This window comes from Channa argus, chromosome 20 (assembly GCF_033026475.1).
Source record: "Channa argus isolate prfri chromosome 20, Channa argus male v1.0, whole genome shotgun sequence".
NCBI lineage: Eukaryota > Metazoa > Chordata > Actinopteri > Anabantiformes > Channidae > Channa > Channa argus.
The window spans coordinates 1930545-1951925 of record NC_090216.1 but is presented as its reverse complement, the minus strand read 5'-3'; the positions used below and the strand labels follow the sequence as shown (position 1 = coordinate 1951925).

At 40.7% G+C, this 21381-nt stretch overlaps 1 protein-coding gene across 2 annotated transcripts; it reads left to right on the top strand.

Moving 5' to 3' along the window:
* The first annotated feature begins 12 nt into the window (after positions 1-12).
* Positions 13-20929, top strand: abca5 (ATP-binding cassette, sub-family A (ABC1), member 5). 2 transcript variants are annotated; one of them, XM_067487370.1, is made up of 38 exons: positions 13-165; positions 1095-1264; positions 2199-2385; positions 2591-2764; positions 3468-3565; positions 4000-4226; positions 4319-4460; positions 5035-5223; positions 5640-5787; positions 6032-6209; positions 6484-6542; positions 6890-7176; positions 7473-7592; positions 7768-7906; positions 8476-8566; positions 8793-8932; positions 9270-9389; positions 9482-9683; positions 9834-10000; positions 10207-10334; positions 10478-10615; positions 10718-10831; positions 11244-11414; positions 12431-12544; positions 12663-12800; positions 12900-12968; positions 13077-13168; positions 13329-13452; positions 13604-13721; positions 13833-13924; positions 14595-14770; positions 15049-15124; positions 15616-15710; positions 16003-16122; positions 16202-16354; positions 17074-17153; positions 17281-17336; positions 18138-20929. In XM_067487370.1, the coding sequence occupies exons 1-38, from the start codon at positions 153-155 to the stop codon at positions 18276-18278; spliced, it is 5046 nt and encodes a 1681-aa protein (XP_067343471.1). In that variant the 5' UTR covers positions 13-152; the 3' UTR covers positions 18279-20929. The 2 variants fall into 2 exon arrangements, with proteins under 2 accessions (XP_067343471.1, XP_067343472.1); XM_067487371.1 differs by having other exon boundaries at positions 15-106.
* The last annotated feature ends 452 nt before the right edge of the window (positions 20930-21381 follow it).

Sequence of the window (21381 nt, the reverse complement as noted above, 5' to 3'; positions counted from 1 at the left end):
TATGATGAGATCAGATCTGATTGGTCCACCTGACTTTAATGGACTGTATTTGACAGGAGGAAGTAGCTACGCAACAACCGAGGAGCTCGTAACAATAACATATAATGTAAGCGAAGGCCGTCAACACACACGTTGGGGAAAGATATGTCTTAATGTATTTCATACGTAAGTGTATAAAATGTTTTTTTCGCAAATGAATGTGTAGTGTTTCTCAGAGATATCGGCTTTGTTGTAGCCTGCTGTTGTTGTAGCGCGCTAGCGTGCTAACGTCGTGCGCACACAATAATGGGCTGGCACGGCGCGTTAGCTCAGGAGAAACATGTTTGATGTCTCTCTGTTCGTTTTGCATTTTGGAGCCTCGCGTTTATATGTGAGAAATCCCTTCTCCAATTCCCAGTCGGCATCTAACATGAGCGACGTGGACAGTGCCTTGCGAATTCCAACAGTACTGGGATGTCAGCCGTCACAGCAAGCTCCATGGTAGCTTAACGTTAGGGAGCTAACGTAACGTTTGTTCAATTGAAAGTTGAATTTAGCTTCATTAGGAGCCGGTTCACTAACGTGGTGGGAGCGTCACTGCAGATACCAACACTGTCGCCAGTTGCAGTTATAACAGTGGGTGGGAATATGTTGTGTTGAGTTGTGGTTATGCACGATTATTAGGCATAAGTAGAAATGAAGGATGGAAATCTTTAGCAAACAGTGCATCAGCCAACTCGTTGGTGAAAAGCGTAATGTTGCTGTAAATGTATCCGGCGTTTCTTTTTTTTACATCACACAAATCAAACCCTAATTCAGTCTTCCGTTCTTGATTCCTCCGCAATCCTTTATTATTACATTACCTTAGTAGTGACAGTATTTACATTTGTATCTTAAATATTAATCTTTCTACAGTGTGTTAGTATATTTAAGGCCTGCAACATTTTTTTTTATTCCAATATTTCTGCTTATTTTCTTAGTGGTAAGCAACTAAGTATATAACAAAAATATATAATGTATTAATTACAAAACTAGACCTGTTGCTTAACCTCTAAATGATGTAAGTGTGAATGTCTGCAGAGGATATTAAATTTTCTCATGCATTTCTTTGGCAGCTGTGGCCAGCATTAGGGAGAGGACTCCTCGTCCATATGTCATTCAGATGAGGCACACTGGAAGTATGCAGCCTATGTATAAAAGAGATGCAGGAGTATGGCATCAAACAAGAAGTCTTCTCTACAAGAACCTGCTGATCAAATGGAGGACCAAGCAGCAGAGTCTCCAGGTGCAGACTGATCTAATTCTGTTCAGAGTGTGAGCTTGTTCTACGGGTTTGGGCTCAACTAACGCACAAGATTCTGTCACAGTGTTTGACAGTTGTCTTCATATGCTACTACATCCCACAGCTTGTCATGCAGCAAAGTTTGAAATATGCAGCAATAAGGGTTTGTGGACAAGTATTGGAGGATAGGATAGGAGGTGGATAAGAGCATGTGCTGTTGGAAAACTAAAAGTGGGCACTTTATCAATGATCACTTTATCTGTGATCACTGAAAATGTGTCTGTGTTTTTCTACCTGTGTGCTGTGTGCTACTTCTTTCAGATGAGCTACTTTTTAATTCATAAACAATATAATGTTTGATTTTGGAATCTTTAAATCCTAACAAGAGTTGGGAATTTTCAGGAATTACTCAAAGCTACAGTGCAAAACATTTTCATAGTTAACTTCATACCAGTGATGCCAGTTGCCTGTCAAAGTCTGCTCATGACAAGTTAAACCCCTTCATGTGATGGTTTGTGGAAAATTGTAAACTAACCTTGTTGGTTTTTAATGCAATAATTGTTTGCGATGTGTTTACCAACTAATATTTTAGTGCAACCTATGGAGGCCTGTATCAGTACTATTTAAATTATTTACACTTCAAGCTGTGGGAAAGTGTTTCCAGATGAGATGAGAGAAAGAGTGACTGATTTCATTTGTCATGAGATCTGATCTGGTGAACTGATCTGATCTTCTAAAGCCACTGAAGACGAGCAGGATCAAGTTAATCACCAGGAAGTAACAAGTATTTTTATTCTCGTGCTGAGGACGGAGTGCTGTATTTATGAGTTATCTGGGATGCGAAGGCTTTGGGATGCTCCCTGATTTAAGTGGGGGTTTTCAACACTGCTATCCTGATCTCATCAACTGTTTATACTCATATGTCTTGTCCTTACAGGAGTTGGTTTTACCTCTGCTGCTGCTGGGTCTCCTCATACTTATCAGTACCTTGAATCCTCATGTTTATTATGGAGGCATAAGCACTATGGAGCTGGAGCATGAATCCCGCTTCCTCAGGGGCCTGGGCTACACACCCATTACTAACATCACCAACCACATCATGGAAGAGGTGGCCCAGGAGATGCGTAAGCGTCTTACAACATTATTGTGTTAATTCAACTCAGACTAGCTGTAAAATGCACCTTGTCTTGTAAAGTTAAATATTGAAAATATACACAAAGAAGCCGGACAAATTGTAGAGTTCTATTGATATTGGAGTGCAAATTACAAAGGAGGCAGCAAATGTGGTTGCATTTTTATACTGTGTTCTTCCTCCTCATGTTTTTGTAGACATGCAGGACCATCTAGAGATGTTTGCCAGTGAAGAGGACCTAGAGAATGCCAGCCTGTATGAGCCGTCCAGCTATGTTGGTGTTGTCTTCACGGACAGCTCTGCCATGTCTTACAGGCTACGCTTCCCATACAGCGAGCTGCCTCTACCCAGTGATTATACAGAATCTATTGGTAAAATCTGACATGAATATTATCTTATATTAAATTTCCTGTAAAAAAAAAAAAAAAAAAAAAAAAAAATTCATCGAGGTAATCTGAAGTTAACAGGCTGTGTACCCCACTAAACCAAATGTTTTAGAACATTTTACAGATTTACTGTAATTAAGACAGAATTCTGGTAGTTCCACACATGCTGCTTTCAAACAGGCACTGGAGCCCGAAACATTTTTAGACTTTATCTGGAAAAGAGAGATGGCCCAAACACTACCCAGACTTTATCAAGCCAGCCCCCTGCTACAAAGTCGATGTAATGTCCTAATGAACCCATGTGTGAAAGAGCAGTCTCCCCGTTTGAGAAAAGCTTTGACTCCGACATCCTCCAGCCAGTGTGAAAGACATCTCTGGACCTGATTCTTCAAAAATTGTCTGGAGTTCACACGTGAAAACATCTATAGACTACAAACGGACACCTCTGTATGAAGGCGCTTAAAAATTCACTGCAAAATTAGTTTGATTAGTGCTAATCCAAAATCCAGACCTGAAACTCTTAGATCCTTCGCAAGAAAATAAGTCCAGAGTTATGGATTATGTTTGGAGAACAAGTATTGTGTTACACTCTCGGCTATAATTGGGCCATTTATTTTAAATGAATTGTAAAGAAGGTCACTCTTTATAATAAAGCTGAAATGTAAAGTATTGTGCTTGTCTCTTCCAGCCAGTTGTTTCACCACCTTGGCAAACTGCCGAGCAGCTAATTATTGGTACTCTGGCTTCATCCGCCTCCAGTCTCTGATTGATGCAGCCATCATCCAGGTAAGACATTCCTCATTTTTCTTATTGCTCTCAATTTCATCTTCTCTTAGTTTTGTAAGCTGCACTGATGCCTTTTTGATGTCTTAGCCTTTCTTTCTCTCCTGCAGTTTCTTAAACAGCAGTTAGAAAATTTTGGGGTTTTCTCTGCTGCAGCACAAAAAATAACTTGCTAACTTCATACAGGAGATGCCAGTTGTTTGTCTCTGGTTGCATAAGCACCGAATGACTTTTTATTCACAGTTAATAGAATTCATTTGAAACTTTATTCTTTGTTGTGACATTTTCAAAGTGCTTGCTTCCTGACCAAGGAAGCTTTTAGACTAAGTTTCAGTTCTGTTATTAGTGAACTGAAATAATAGTCCATCAGTTGATAATGAAGATCATTTGTTTCCTGATCCCAGTCAACCTTCTGACCATCTGGTTTCTGTGTACAGATGCAGACAAAGCGGTCAGTACGGAGTGAGATGGACCTGAAGGTTGTGATGATGGGTCAGCCAGGCTATGTGGAGGTGCAGAAATTCCCCCATGCCCTCATCTCCATCTACCTAGTCCTGGCCTTCACACCCTTTGTCACCTTCCTCATCGTCAACGTGGCAGCTGAGAAGGAACACCGTCTCAAAGACACCATGACCATGATGGGACTGTACGACACAGCCTTCTGGTAAATAAGTCAGACAGGAATAGGTTTTGCTTACGTGAAAATAATATGGTATTAAAACTTTCGTGCTTGTGTCTTTTTATGTTCTAAAACAGGTTGTCCTGGGGCCTCCTATATGCTGCTCTGGTGACCACGATGTCCATCTTGATGTCCATCATCGCTACATACACAGAGCTGTTCCCTACCAGTGACTTTATTGTCATCTTCTCCCTCATCTTTCTCTATGGGATATCATCTGTGAGTAGAGCTGTGAAAGAGGGAAACCTGTATATGTGTCTTTAAATGCGATTGCCATTTTTCATCAACTTAACATTTAATGCACAGGTAGATATCACAAATGTTTCTTCATCAGGAAATAAATAAGGTTAATTTTTTATTAATTTATCAAGAGGCATGGAAACATTACATTTTAATTGTTTTCCAGTGACTTAATTTTATGTACACTCCTTGACATTTTGTGTAACAATAATGATCAAACAGCATTTGTATTAGGTACTAGAATTAGGTTTAGAAGCTGCATGTAGGGAAATGCAAACGTAACCCAAAGCCTAGTACAATAATAATGTACATTCATCTAGTAACAAAACGTACTTATTTAAAAATTGTACGTTATTTAATTTCAGATGAAGAAACATTTGTAATAGCTAATAGTGCATTAAATATCATGTTGCTGAGACATAATTATTTGTTTTACAATTTTTGCAATTTAAAAATAAGGTAAAGTAGTTAATGCATTGTTTAGTTTGACTGGTCATAGTTGATAATCCTGACTCTGTGTTCTTGCCTAATCTCTCTCTCTCTCTTTCTGCAGATCTTTTTTTCCTTCATGCTGACTCCATTATTTAAGAAGCCCAAGTTCGCCAGCACAGTGGGCTCAATGCTGACAGTGGTGTTTGGCTGTCTGTCACTTTTCACTGTGCTGATGAAGGACTTTCCGCAGCCCCTGGTCTGGGTCCTCTGCCTGTTGTCCCCCAGCGCCTTCTCTATCGGCATTGCACAGGTAACACACACACACACACACAAGTGCACACACTGAGGGAGTGAGTGAATGCTGTGTAAGGAAATGAATTTACAGTTGAATTAAAAAGTTTGTATCTATTACATTGAAATGGCAAAACGAGAAAAACGTTGTTTATTAGTAGAATGTACATTCAGCTAGTACAAATTTTCCTTCATCGGAAGTAACAAAATCTTCAGAGAGTGTATAAGAAGAAGTTATAGTAAAATAATGCAATTTATTAATAAATTCATGAAACATTAGCATACTAGCTTTAAATGAAGTCTGTTTGCCTAAATGTAAAAGACAATGCACTAGGAGTCATGTCCTTTTCAGGAAATAAAGCATATTGCGGAAAATAATAATCGTGGCCTGTAAGTGGGCGGATATGTGTTTTTATTTTTTTACATGTGTGGTAGGTTGTTTACCTGGAGGCCCAGGGAGACGGCGCTGTGTTTTCTTCCTTGGCCAATGGCCCTCATCCTCTTTACGTGCCCCTGATCATGCTGGTTGTGGACTGTGTGCTCTACCTTTTGTTGGCTATGTACTTGGACCAGGTACTGCCTGGTGAGTACAAACATGGTATACTTCAGTAGAATTTAAAATCAAGTGTAGTTATGGATGCATGTATGTCTGTCCATCCTGATATTATTGGGTGATATAAATAAAACTTTATTCGAAATGAAGTTTACTTTAATATTATAAGTGTCAGTTCTGCAGCCTAGTTTCCGTATGGCGTCTCTTCAGTTTGATCAAAGTGATTGAATATTGTTACTGTTTCTAATACTATTTTGTTTTGTCTTATGTCCAGGTGAGTTTGGAATGAGGAGGTCCTTGGTGTACTTCCTAAAGCCGTCCTATTGGTCCAAACGCAGAAAGCGCTATGTTGAAGTGAGCTCAGTGTATGACACAGAAGTAAATGGCACCTCTGGTGGGGATGAATCTGTCGAGCCAGTTTCTCCAGAGTTCAGAGGAAAAGAAGCCATCCGGTAAAAGTGGGAACATGCATATGAATGTCAGTTGGGTTAAAAAGTGGTTTGATATTGGTTGTTTACATGTTAGGTGGAGGACCCACAGATTGTAACACTGTTTACTGAAATTTTAGATACTTTTGAAGGGTGGATGCAGAGGTGTAACAAACACCTCTGTTCCGTTGGCTGAGGAGAGGCCATGGGACCAACCTGTCACCTAAGAGTTGCTCTTCACAGTGTTTACACTTCTCCCCTTTCTCTTTTTCTCTTTTCTTTCTTGCTTGCTCTGCAGCATCAATAACATCCGGAAAGTATACAAAGAGAAGGACAATGTAGTGGAGGCTCTGAGAGGTGAGTCGTTGTGGTCATTTGCCAAGTTCTGCACTGAAATATTTTTTTGCATGTACTTCTTTTAATGCCATAGAACAAAGATAAACTTTGTGAGATTTGTTAGAGCAAACCATGCAAAATGATAATTGGGAAAATGGAATAGTTTCTCCACTAATATTAGTCACAAAAAACAATCTGTTCATGCAAGTTTTCATGTTATAAAGCAGAAAATGGTTTCTGCAGTGTGTCACCGTAGACATAATTTAACCTAATGAATTATGCAGTGTCCTCCTGTGTATCTGCTCTTACGTTAACGTGGATTTTCTGACTTTCACTATACTATCCTTATCCTGCCGTCCACTCTGCAGGTTTGACATTTGACATTTACGAGGGCCAGATCACAGCCCTGCTGGGACACAGCGGAGCTGGAAAGTCCACTCTCATGAACATCCTGTGCGGCATCTGCCCACCCACAAACGGTTCGGCCACCATCTACGGCTCCCCTGTAGCAGAAATCGCAGACGCATCAGAGATGAAGCGTCTGGTGGGAATCTGCCCCCAGTTCAACATCATCTTTGACGTGCTCACTGTGGAGGAGCACCTGAGGATATTTGCCGCCATCAAAGGGATCCCACCTGAAGACATTAACACAGAGGTGATGAGAGGCCTGTTGTGAACCCTGTTTTATACTTGGTCATTTGGGTTAGGTAGTGTTTAGTTGCTTTCAAAAAAAATAAAAAATAAAAATTAGGCTTGTAAATAAAATGAAAAAAGTAATTTTAAAAAAAGATATTTACGTTTACAACAAGCAATAAAATAATTGCATATATCCAGGTAATATAAGTACTGAGCAGCATTTTGGGAAATTTTCCAACAGTTACACTCCTTTAGGACTGGTCATACTGACTTCTGAATTATGATGCATAATGTATATTTGTTATTCTATGACAGGTTACCAAGGTACTAAAGGATCTGGACTTGGAGAAGATCATGACTGCCCAGGCCAAAAATCTGAGTGGAGGCCAAAAGAGGAAGCTGTCTGTGGGAATCGCTATTCTGGGAGACCCCAAGGTATCTGTAGCCAAAATTGGCATTAGAAATAATAATACACTTTTCTGTCCCTCTAAGATTTTTCAAAGTCCTAGAGGGTCTGTCTGTTACGTGTGTGTGTGTGTGTGTGTACACGTGTACACTTTGCAGTTATTGATAACTTTGGTAACGGTTTTACCTTGTGTCGGTCTGTCAGATCCTTCTGTTGGACGAGCCCACAGCAGGTATGGACCCTTGCTCCAGACACCAGGTCTGGTCATTGCTGAAGTGTCGCAAAGCTGGCAGAGTCACAGTCCTCAGCACTCACTACATGGATGAGGCTGACATACTTGCTGGTATGAGTTATCTCTGCTGTGTGTGTGTGTGTGTGTGTGCTTACACCAGCAAATTAGATAAGGAAAACCTCAGAGGGTGTTGTTGTGAAGCAGATTGAAATCCTCATTTATGTGATGTTAATTTCAGCTCCCACAGGCACCAAACATGTTAGGCAGGTCATTTTTTTTTAATCAGTTTTTTTTATCCTTTTATCCAAAGTGCTTAACAATGTTGCTTCTGATTCATGCTTTCACACACACACACACACACACACACACACACACAGCAAATGTCTTGCCCAAGGACTTTTCGACACGTTGCCGAGACCGGGAATTGAACCACCGACCCTGTTGTCTTTGGACAATTGCTTTACCAAATGAGCTACGGCTGCCGCCCCCTCTTTTAATTAAAATTAGAAAAAGATAAGAGCTAATTTTATATTTTAGCAGGGAGAATTTTGAAGAAATACTGAGTTTTTACTTTTTGGAGTTGCACTTAGAATTTTTCTCACAAACTGCGTTGTCATAATCACACAATCTGCTCTTGATCTGTTGTTATGGTTCAGCACATTTTTTTTTTTTTTCTCCAGATCGTAAAGCTGTGATTTCTCAGGGACAGCTGAAATGTGTTGGCTCATCACTGTATCTCAAGATTAAGTGTGGTGTTGGATATCACCTCAGGCAAGGACATTTTACTCTCCTGTTGTAGTTTATTTATGACGCTTTTCATTAGTGGACCACTGTTGGATATTTCGCCTAGTGGCCCACATAAAATATATATATTTTGAAAATGTATTTAAATTTCATGTTTTTATTGTTTATTCATCATTTGCATGTCTTTTACAATCTGTGTTAACCAAAGGTCTCTGTGGAAATAGTTTTAGATTGTGTTGTCCCTTCCTCACAGGATGTCTATTAATGAGCGATGTGACTCTGAAAAGATCACGTTGTTGGCAAAGCAGCATGTTCCCAAAGCTAAATTGTCTCGAGAACATGAGGCAGAGTTGACGTTCACGTTGCCTTTTGAGAGCGTGGACAAATTTCCCGGTAAGTTCACACTGTATAGATGCAGGAAGAACAACAGCCTCGGTTAGAGACACACGTTGACTTGCAACTTCTTAAAGTCAAAGTGGATTCAAAAAGCTAAACTCAAACACTTAAGATACAGCACAGTTCTGCAAGTTTAATTGTAATTTAATTAAACAAATTGTTTGTGTCTGAATGTCCATTTAATCAGTTTGTGGCTGTGTTTGTTTGCACTGTCCGTTAGTCGTGAACCTGGACGAATGCTAAAATAATTAGTGCAGCGCATTTGCAACTCAACTTTGACTTCAACAGCAGTGAGTAAACCAGCAGCAAGTCTTGATTAATTTGTCTTTTATAGGCTTATTCACGGACCTCGACAGTCAACCCAATCTGGGAATTATCAATTATGGGGTTTCCATGACAACTCTGGAGGATGTTTTTCTCCGTTTGGAGGCAGAGGCTGAAGTGGACCAAGCAGGTGAGTACCTTACCAAACACTGAGGTGTATTGTTAAGCTATAAAAATCCCAAACTAATCCTCAGTTCCGAGTATTAATCCATCTGTGTCCAGACTACAGTGTGTTTAATCGAGAGCAGCCAGAGGAAGAATGTGACAACGCCTCCCTGGATGACACAGACCAGAGGCTGCTGACGTTTTCAGATGGCAAGTCAGATGCTGTGTCGGGTCACGCTCTGTGGCGGCAGCAGTTCAGCACTGTGGCCTGGCTGCACATGGTCAACATGTTCAGGGAGAGGAAGGCCTTTGTTTACACGTGAGTGTCCAGCTACAGAAATTATGGTTTGAAGGTGTGATACAGTGAACTGCCAAACTGAAAATACCCGTCAAATGTTGTACGTTGTTGTTAATGTATCTGCACGCAGCTCCTTCCATTTACCCTTTATTACCTCACTACTCTTTGCAGTCTGGCCTTGTTCCTGGTGTTCATTGCTGCGGTGCTCGTGTTGTCACTGGCCACAGGAAACATCCAGATTCATTCACCAGAACGTCAGTTTCTGCCCATTTACCTCCTCAAAAAGTATGAAGCACGTCAAAGATATGCCACCAGCCTCCTTGTTCAGAACTCCTCAGGTGTGTTTCTTTTTTTTTTTTCCAGAAAGTCCTGCAAACAGTCAATATGGTGATGGGACGCTTTTGTACAGTTGCACAGTTATGAAATTGCACAGTAAACCATATCAGTACTTTTCCAATGGTTGCAGTCTTTCTCTTGCTGCATTCTCAGCACAGTGCAGCTTTCTATCTCATGGGTCAACAGCACATCTTTCTTTTGCCAACAGACTCTGACATTTCTGACTTCATCCACAACCTTGAGTCTCAGGACCTCAAAGTGGAAATAATGAAACACAACGACTACATGGCTGCAGCTCCCCACAGTGCCGCCTTCAACGTAACAGGAACACGCAAGGTCACCCTCATTTAATAGATGATGATGAGACAAAGCATGCAACCCCACCTAAAGTTAATGTGGTGGTAGTTTTACGGCCTGTGAAGTTCTTTAACAAAGAGCTTTGCATCTAAATCAACCCTTTGTATTCTGCCTGTTAACAGGGCTTCAAATACAGTGTTGCGTTCAACAGCACCACAGTCCACTCCCTGCCTATGGCTGTCAATATACTGAGCAATGCTCTTTTAAGAGGTCTAAACGGTACGGGGCAAATACGAACTTGGACCAAACCATTTGATTATGTGAGTATTTAACAGAGTTATGAGTCATATGGGAGAAGTGTCATCTATCCTGTTCCCTGTGTCATTTACAAGTAATAAACTTTTACGTTGTGACCTTTTCAGCAAATCCCAGATTCTACATCCCATGCTCTAGTGCATATAGAGGCCATCATACTGGGAATGCTGGCAGCTGGAATGCCTGCATATTTTGCAATGGACCACACTCGAGATCGAGAGGTAACGACTTAAACCCAGTGAGAAGATTAATTTTAATCTGTCCTCACAAGGCCATTGTTGCACAAAGAGAAGCAGTACTGCACTTCAGAGTCTGGATATAAGAAAGTACACATCAGTGTTTGTTCAGAAAATTCCCTCAGAGCTAAATCTCATTAGATACAAAATAATAATTTTTATAGACCATTCATTATAAATTGAGATTATAAAGTGCTTCCACCTGGGAACCTTGCTGTTCCACTTTCTGCTGTAGAGCAGCAGAATTCCCAAATCAGTAAAGTTTGAGTCGGTCCAATAATGAGGTGCCCAACCCCTGTTCAGATTTGGCTTTATAATGTCCTGATTATTTCTTAATTATTAGATATACTGTACTTTATGTATTGACAGAATTTGTGTTTCTTTCCTTTCTCTACAGATTAAGTGTCGCTCAACACTGCGTATCTCTGGTCTGTTACCATCAGCCTACTGGTGTGGCCAGGCGGCAGTGGACATTCCCCTCTACTACCTCATCCTCTCCTCCATGACCATTATCCTCTTCTCATTCCACACTGGAAACCTTCTCACCTCAAGCAACCTCACTGCTGTGGTCTGTACCACAGCTTTGTGTGTGTGTGTGTGTGTGTGTGTGTGTGTTTAAAACGATGTGGCATAATCTAAACAAATTATTGTGTACTACTCTGGTCCTGTACAACGTTTTGTCAGAGTTATTTTAGACTTCTGCAAAAACGTGGCAGGCTCCTCCATCTCAGACAACTTCAGAAAACTTATCAAAATCCTTGTAAAACAAACAAAAAAAAAGCTCAGCAAATTGGTGATCTATAAAAGGAAAGGACCAAACAATCAGACAGCTTTGACCGCACTTCCCCATCCACCGTCATGTGCTCACAACAATAAGCTTGTTGGTTAATCTCCAACTGATACAAACATGTTAACTTGCATCCACCTAAAGCTGGAAGTTAGAAAAAGCTGGATGTGCTGCACTTAATGCGCGAACTGTTAAACCTGGTGGACACTGAGACAGTCACAGTCAGCAGCAGACAGAGGAGGACAGGGACCAGTGCTACTGACGGATTTCATGTTCGTTCTTCTTAAACCATAATCCAGTTTCCCAGTTACCCAGTTTTGTGACTTATATGGATGAAGACACTTTTGTTTTTGAGTTTTTTTATGGTGGGGATCTTAATGGGAAAATAATCTATAGATTTGTCAATTAAGCAATAGAGTAATGGATAAAAAAATATCTCTTTCATATCTCGTTCAGCGCAATGATCCCACGATGGTGGAACGAGCTACGAAACGCTGCACGCTCAGCTGATTCTCTCCCAATATTCACAAAACTGCTGAAAACTGAACTCTTCCGCATCTTCCTATGCACTTAAAAAAAAACAAAAAACTTTCTGCTCTCTTGCACTTGTATCTCGTGAACTGTGAACACTTTTCTGATAGGACTTTGCTTTGATGTTTTCTCCTTGACTTAGATTTTTGCTGCCTTGTACCTCACTTGTAAATCGCTTTGGATTAAAGCGTCTGCTAAATGACTAAATGTAAATGTAATAATAATCCTTAGGCTAAAGTAATGACGTCACTTCTCCTGTCTCCTAGGTTCTATGCACTCTTGGCTTCTCTCCAGCCATGATTCTTTTCACTTATGTGTTTTCCTTTGGCTTTGCTCGAGTCCAGAGCAACAGGGATTTCTTTTCTGTAATCTCTATGATGGTGAGTAAGGATACATATTGAAAATTCAGATATAACATAATTAGTTTTTTAAGATGATGCTCATTTTTAGAGCCACGTGAAAGGGTTTTGCTCACTAACTGAATGACTTGCGCCTCAGGTGTGTGTGGTGACCGCTTCAATCGTTCAGTTGTCATTTGTGATTGACGAATTTGGTCTGACCAGAAACCTGCACAACATCTTGTGCTTCCTCAATCCTCTGTACCCTCTTATGGGCTGCCTAATCTGCATCACCGAGGTACAGTACCACCAGTGGTTCCTGTGCTGAGTTGCAGAAATTGCTCAGATGGATGGATCTCTGTGTATATATATGTATGTATGTTTAAACTATTTACAGGCCACCTTTCTGCCCTCTCTCCATGAGGGGAGCATCTTGTGGAAGAACCTACTCATTGCAGTTGTAGCTGTAAGTATCTCATTTAAGATAAAATAACTATTTATAATTCATATGTGTAGAAAATGGGGTGTGAGCAAGTGAAAATACAATATTGCATGTGCCCCTCTGTGTGTTCAGCCCTATCTCCACTGCATCCTGCTACTATTCATGCTTCGTTGGCTGGAAATGCGCTATGGAGGGAGGGCAATAAAAAAGGATCAGTTCTGCAGGTGATGATACAAGTCCAGTCTCAGATTACTGCAAAGCTCAGTACATTGACATCTTACAGTAAAGACCATTAAGCTTCTTGATAAATTGGAGTTCATGTTTTATTGATAATAAATGTTGTTTGACCACCAACCCTGGCAGTTTTTGTTCAAATCATCACAGGATCTCGTCCAAGTCAAAGCCCAAATTGGAGAGGAATCCAGAAGAAGTGCTGAACGAGGATGAGGATGTGCAGATAGAGAAGGCCAGGGTGAAGGAAGCTCTTACCTGCCAGTCCTGTGAAGAGGTGAGTGATGCTGTATTGTGTCATCACAGTAGAAGAAGTGTCTTTTGAAGTTGGTCCCAGTGGATGATCTTGATATGAGCTTGAGAACACGCCGTTGTACTGATTTGAGGTCCTGGATGTTTTCACCATCTTTGATGTCCTGCACTTTCAGAAACCCGTGGTGGTTGTGAGTAACCTAAAGAAGAATTACAAGGGTAGAAGAGAAGGTTTTTCTCTCAACAAGAGGAGAAAAGTGGCTGCAAACAACATATCTTTCTGTGTCCGCAAAGGTATGTGTAGAGTTGTGTTGATTGCATGGTTACCACATGAGAGTGTATTGGGACTGTAGGAGAAAACCATCTGAATTCACAAATATCAGGATGACATTGCTGTTTCTTCAGGTGAGGTTCTTGGACTTTTGGGCCCCAATGGAGCAGGAAAGACCACCATCATGCACATGTTGTCAGGTGACACGGATCCCACTGCAGGCCAGGTACAGTCTAGATTATGTCAACTGCTCTTCTTGTCTCTACTGTGCAACGTCGGTCACATCTGTACAACCTTTTCCGTTCACTTACAGCTGGAAATAAATGATAATTGCAAGAATTTATCACATGTAAAAAAAAGAAGAAACCTTTCAGGAGTTACCTAATTAGTGTCATTGACCATGTTTACTCCTGTTTCCAAAAGCTCAGATGCCCCTAAATTTCATGACTGTTTTGTTCACTTAAGGTCATGTTTGGATGATTCTAAGGCAGGTTTAATGAAGCCATGAGAGCCTTGTTCCAATAAATCCACCTTCAGCCACAGTTCAACTGTTCCATTAGAGGGGAAGCTTAGGGTGGGTTTTCAGAGAGGATGGCCTCTGAACGTTATGTCATTTTGTCAAAGGAGTTAATGTAGGCAGGAAAATAAATAAAATACATTTATTTTTGGTTTCAGACCTATAAATTTCACTTGATGTGAAATGCAATTTTGCAGCACATTGTGTTAACATTACTAGTAATTAGACATTTAAGCAAAACATCCCTAAGTTGTGTTGAAACAGAAAAAAATAAATAATAATAAACTTTCTACAATTGGCCCAGAAACGTAAATGCAGACTGAAACTGACTTAAACCTAAAGTTATTAGATGAGTGACCATCGGTTTACCTTTCCCCAGGTGCTGATGGGGGACTATAGCACAGAGTTTCGTCGCGTGGACAGTCCCCTGGAGCATGTGGGCTACTGTCCCCAGGTAAATCCTCTGTGGCCCAGGATCACTCTGCAGGAACACCTAGAGATCTACGCTGCTATCAAGGGTTTGAGAGGACAAGACGTACCAGGGATCATCAAGCGGTATTTCTCATTCACCTGCTCACTCTCAGAGAATCTGTGTTACCATCACAGCTTTTTAAGTACCAAGCCTTGCACAGGCAGAGATGAGATTACAAACTTTATCATAACATTTATTAAGTAACTGTGTTCACAGTATTTTACTGCCTCACCTGCTTAACACAGTCCATCAGTGAATGGCCACGAAGGGTGTCAGGATTGTTACGTGTCAAACAGACACATTTATTCAGTGAAGCAAAATGATTCATGTTGACAGACAATTGTGTTTTTTTTATTATCAGGGTGGTAAATGCTCTGGAGCTTAAGGAGCATCTCAACAAACAAGCCAAGAGTCTTTCAGCAGGAATCAAGAGGAAGGTGAGAAAATGTCCAGCAATGACACGCTGCCCAAATTCTGTCTGTCAATGCACACAAAAGAGTTTTCCTGGTATTATCTTGTACTTGAGTCTCTTGAAATGGAACCATTTCTTCTCATAGCAATTTGCTTTAACATTTTCTCCTTGAGATTTTTTTTCTGCTTTGTACCTCACGTGTAAGTTGCTTTGGATAAAAGCATCTATCAAATGACTAAATCTGAATGCAATGACATACAGTAGATGTACAATTGAAGTGACACTCATTTTAACCCACATGGAGTTTTTGCCAGTTATAGTTTCACATTTGCAAACCAACAAATGCTCATCTTACATTGGAATTTTGGTGAAGTCGAGTTGCACTTCTCCCTATTAGTATTTCATTTAGTCATCGAATTCTGACCATTTCCAGATCAAGGCACATTTAATTGACTTGTGTTATGTCTGTCTGATTCAGTAAATTCTCACCCCACGGTTTGTGCTGTTGTTTTCCAGCTTTGTTTTGCCTTGAGTATGATTGGGAATCCTCAGATCGTCTTACTGGATGAGCCGTCATCAGGGATGGACCCCAAGTCTAAACAGCGCATGTGGTAAACTATGTTTGAGTAATAATAAGAAGGATCTTATGTCTTTAACATGTATAATTTAACCTCAACAAAAAGATTCAATATTTTCTTTTTCTAAACAGAACATTCATGTTTAAGTAATTTCATTCATTTTGGGCCAAATAACATTGCAATAAACCAGAAGAAAACTGTTAATTTAGACTTTTTGTTAAGTCTACTAGTTTTCACAGATCCTTGTTTTTGAAGGATGCCTCCTTCTTTGTCTTTTTGTCACATTCAGCAACAGTTTATGACCCGTTCCTCTCCTTTTGTGTAGGAGAGCCATACGTGCTGCATTCAAGAACCACCAGCGGGGGGCCATCCTCACCACGCACTACATGGAGGAGGCCGAGGCCGTGTGTGACCGTGTGGCTATCATGGTTTCTGGCCGGCTCAGGTTTGTGCTTTTCACTGGACACAGTGGTCTTCTCAGATTTCCCACATTTTGAACTCACTAATATTCTGTTCTCGAACAGATGCATTGGCTCCATACAACATTTAAAAGGGAAATATGGTCAAGGATATAGTTTGGAAGTGAAGCTCAGAGAGGAACTGACAGGGCTCCAGCAGGTGGCGTTGCTGCATGATGAGATCCTCCGGATCTTTCCTCACGCTGCCCGGCAGGAGAGGTGAAACTCAATATTTTTATTTGTTTACATGCTCTTAAATCCTTTTGTTGCCCCTGTTCCAACTTTTTTGAGTATGTTGCTGCCGTCAAATTCAAAATGAGCTCATATTTTCCATGAAATGGTAAAATGTCTGTGAATTCCCTGAAGGGACAAGCCAAAAGCTGTTAATGTATTAATTAGTAGTGTGCTCCATTGTGGACCCACGATGCCTGCGAATATCCTTCAGCATTTTATAGCATCAGCAGAATTCTTGACGCACAAACACCTTGACAGACCTCATCTAATAAGAATAAAGCTTAATGAATAAACTATGCTAACAGAATTTGTAGCCATCCAGGAGAAAAAAGGTAGAGAAAGAAAACCTCATGGAAATGGAACATGTACTGTGCTGTTGCTGAAGCTTACATTACAGTACTCCATCTTTCCATATTGTATATATTCTACATTGAAATGCATTTGCTTACATCAAAATATATTAACAGTATTGTAGAAAACATGTTTAAATATGTATGTATGTCTGTGCGTGTTTTTATTTCTTTGTGTGGACAAATTTTGTTTCAACGTTATTGTTTTGAGTACAACTTGACCAGTTCATAGGACTTAAAAGAGCTTTTTGATACTTACTATTTAGGGCCTGGGAATGTGTTATGTGTATGTGTTATGCAAGTATAGTGAAACATAACTGTTACTAATTCTGTATTCTGATGCTTTCTTTGCAGCTTTGCTACTCTGATGGTTTACAAGATCCCCATGGAGGACGTCAAATCACTGGCCAAGTCCTTCTCTCAGTTAGAAAGTGGTGAGTCACTTCTAATCTGTCTAACACACTCACACACACACATGCACACACACACACCTCTGCTATCTGGGACATATCTGTTGACTCATTCAGTTGACTCATCTTTCTAATCTCTTTTTGTCTTCAGCCAAGAAAACCTTCAATTTTGAAGAGTATAACTTCTCCCAGTCGACCTTAGAGCAGGTATGTGCTTTTAAATAATGGAGATACAAACCTAACAAGCTATTTTATTTTAATAGGCACATGATAATTGCTATGCCAAAGTGCTGAACACCTTCTGAATATGTTGTTTGGGCTCTGAGCAGTAGTGATGGGCATTCTTCAGTTTGTTGTGGCTTATATAGCTATATTCATTCATTGGAACCAAAAAAAATAAAAGGTTAGCAGAGTTCAGCTTGTCCCTTCAGGGGTCGCACGTTGATGTGACATGAGTTTTTATGCCAGATGCCCTTCCTGCCGCAGCCCTCCCATTTTATCCGGGCTTGGGACTGGCACCAAGGTCCCCCTTGGGTGTGGTGGGATTCGACCTGCAGCCTTCTCCATCCCGACCTAGTGCTCTACCGCTGACCCACAAGCCCCCCATTTGCTGAAAAAAAAACCTTGAAAATCTTCTATCTAGATTCCATGGAAGTTGTGTAATGGTGGTGTTGATTTGGCTGAAAGGTTTATAAAATGTATTTCATGATGAACTTAGACTAAGCAGTTCTTTGGAAAACACTTAATATAATCCACCGCTACATCCAGAAATGCAGACTGAAACATTATCATGCAAAGAGGAAGAAGTAAATCAATCCTGTGCACACAGGGTTCTGATGTCGGAGTGAAAAACAGTGGAAACATGTTCTGTGGTCCAATGTTTCTGCTTTTTTTGGGGAAAACAAAGTTTCATTCTCTGTGCGCTGTAAAAAAGCGCATCCACACTGTTAATCTTCCTCTTTCTTTCTTTCTTTCCTCCCTCCCTCTATCTTTTTCACTGTCTTCTAGGTGTTTATGGAGTTTGCCAAGGAGCAGGAGACTGAGGAGGACGAGGTGGGCTCCCTCAGCACAACTTTCCAGTGGCAGCGACTGCGGCAGGACGCCTCCGTTCCAGCCAACCACACGGACAGTATCGTGCACCAGCTTTGAAGCCCACCTGAGAGGAAGCGGCCTGGACCAGGACCGACCAGTCTCAACCTGTCTGGCTGCATTGCCTGAGGGCTCCCGTCAGGGCTGCACGTAAACCAATGCTCACCACCCTGAAATGAACAGGACAGACCTGAGTGGGGGCTCGCATACACTAAAAATGACGTGATGCGAATGATGTGCGCGTATGTGTTCGGGCTGGGGGCTGTTACAGCTCCTTTTCTGTGGGTCTGAGGTGTCCGTGTGTAACCCTCGTCCACTGGTGCTCTGTTTTCTGAATCACATTGACCGAGGGGCCTGCACTCTTTCTCCACACGCTGATGACACCTCCTTCTCTTTCTAATGGTGTTTTTTATCTTCACAGGGATTCAGTAAATGGAAACATATATATGAATATATAATATATAATATTTATCCTTTTGTAATCCTTTCCATGCGTCCTCCTCTATGGGAAGCGTTACATTAAATGTTTGCTCGTCTCCTCAGTTGGTTTTTGTCCGTTGTGTTTGTGAAACTGCTTTTTTTAAACACTCCGTCCACAATTGTACCAAAGCAGCACATCTCTGAACCACCTCCTCACAAATTGACACTGGGAAGATTTATTTGTTTTTGGTGTCTGTAGCATGTGCAGAAATGGTTTGCATTAAAGTTCTATTGTTGATGTTGGGCAATGGAAGAAATGCCTATTTGCTAACACTAGAGAAGAGATGCCACCGCTCTTGCATACAGTCTCCTTCTTTTCCTTCTCTTCATCATACACCAGCATGCACATCCTGACCCAGACCTACGTTTAAACTCTATGCTCATCAGGCTTTCAGCACTTGCTCTGCAGAGGAGGTTGTTTTTCATTTGAAATGCGGCTGACAGATGAGGGTTCAGGATGAACGATCTCTGACCTGTGGCTCAGCCTGTACAGGTTTAGCTTTGCCGTAGAACCCATAGCTTGGGAATGTAGTGTACAATATGCACACCAGTACATGTAGCACGCTGCACTCGACAGAAGTCGGCTGGAGCCGGTGACCCTAGACGTAGAGGGGTCGGGCACTTGAGGGTCCGACCCAGATTGGGACTTGTTTTTCATGCCTCAACTGAGCTTAATGAAGGTGTTTTGAGAATAGATTTTGAATGTACATTTGGTTCCCAGTGAGAGAACGGGCTGTAACTGGGTAGAAGCGCTCACTGCAGCTCGTGCCGTCACTCTGTTTCACTTTGGTGCCACGTCTAATCGCACGGCTGTGTTTTGTTGACTCTTATCTAGCCTGTTTGGTGTGTCTGTGTGTGTTACAGTGTTGTGTATGTGCTGTGCGTCACTACATAATCTTACATTCGTATAAGCAGGTGTGTTGTTGGTGCAATACCTATTAGCAAGCCGATAAATTGTAATTTTATTCCTGACTATCAGGTGGGAGGAAGATGGAATCAAAGAAAATTCACTACACTTTGGCTTAGATTGTCTTCATAAATATACAGGGGGATTACATTTGTCTACCACTGCAGCATGAGCAGAATCCACTCAATTCTTTACTGTAAGAGTCTGAAGCTTACGGCTGCTGGCTCCGGGGTGGACAAAATAACAAGAACAGTGGACTGTAATGTGTCCAAGTGCAGCAACATCAAAGTCTTGCCACAACATTAAAAGCTTCGCAGAGGCACACTCTGTGTTGCACCGTGTCCACATTGGATTTAAATGAAAGTACCATTTGTGTTTGTTTTATTCACCTCGGTAAAATAGAACAGCGTGTTTGGAGTTTACCTTGACGCACGTTTATGTGCTATGAACAGTTGTGAAGCCGAAGGTAAACGTTTACAATTTTTGATATGAAATTATTTGTATAAAATATTGAACAATAATTAATTTTCTGTCACAAACTTCATTGTGTTTCTGGCAAGTTCACTGCAAAGAACGATGTTTTGAACACATCACGAAGTGAGGAGAGTTGATTATTTCCCCGCGTACACTACAGATACAGTCTTTGGCCTGTTGGGCGCATTTGCTCTTCTTTTAAATGTGAAAACTCTTTTTTTTTTTTTTGAAAGTTCTATAAACTCAGTCAGCATTTGTTTTTTGTGCACATGTAGCCTTTATGGGACAAAAGGAACACTGGCTTTCCTTTGACTGGGAACGTGTTTTTTGGGGGACGTCATATATAAACTATATGTATATTTTATATTTTGTTTTCCCAAGTGCAATGTAGGGTATGTCTTCACGGAGGCAAACTGTACTCTTAACATTCATGTTCTGTGTGTTGCACAGTGTCAGTGACATGTAGCCATCCAATTAACATCAGCTTTTTTTGCACATCTCTTACGTTCACTTGCTTCCAGAGGAAAACGCACCACATCATTTTCACATGTGCAAATCTTGGTGGGAAAAAGTATTTGGTGGGAAATGGAACATTTAGGCAATTGGCAGTGAAAGTGGAGCAGGTTTCCTTTCATTTTCCTGGCACGGGTAAAATTGCACTATTTCTGGGGAATTTTATAAACTTTTTTTCTATTATGCAATCTTTGTATGATTAACTGTGCACTGATTTTATTTTTTAATGACCAGAGGTTTAGCTGTGTGCTGTATTTTCCTCCTGTATTGCTCCTCTTTAATCATCTCTGGTCTGTGCATGACCTTTTCCATTAATAAATGTTAATGTTAATCCAAATGATTGTTTCCCCTTTTGTTGTTGGACAGAGCCGACCGCTTGATAACTGCTTCAACACGCAGTATTTTAGGATGTTGACAGTACTTTCATTATAAAGTATGAAATACACAGATAAACGGTACAAGAAACCCATAATGGATATAGTTTGAAGATGGTAAAAAGTTTATTGCCAGGCACCATTAAAACACTTAATAATACCAGGAATTTGTCTTTGTGTCAGTGCAAACACATAATCTAAAATATAAAGTTTAAAATGCAAAGGTTTGACACAACAAATATGAAGTATGTACACTAAAACAGAATAAAATAGAATAAAAATGAGAAGCAAAGATTTAATGACTTCTTTAACCATATTAGCACACTAAACATTTGCGGCTCTGTTCATGTACATACTGTAGGACATTTCACTAACCTTGCATATTCACAAGAATGTAATAAACAAAATGCCACTG

Excerpts from the sequence above, each read along its gene's own strand:
- abca5 (XM_067487370.1), top strand. Across the intron at positions 3,566-3,999 it reads TTGATGCAGCCATCATCCAG|ATGCAGACAAAGCGGTCAGT; the intron begins GTAAGACATTCC and ends TTCTGTGTACAG. Across the intron at positions 5,224-5,639 it reads TCTCTATCGGCATTGCACAG|GTTGTTTACCTGGAGGCCCA; the intron begins GTAACACACACA and ends CATGTGTGGTAG.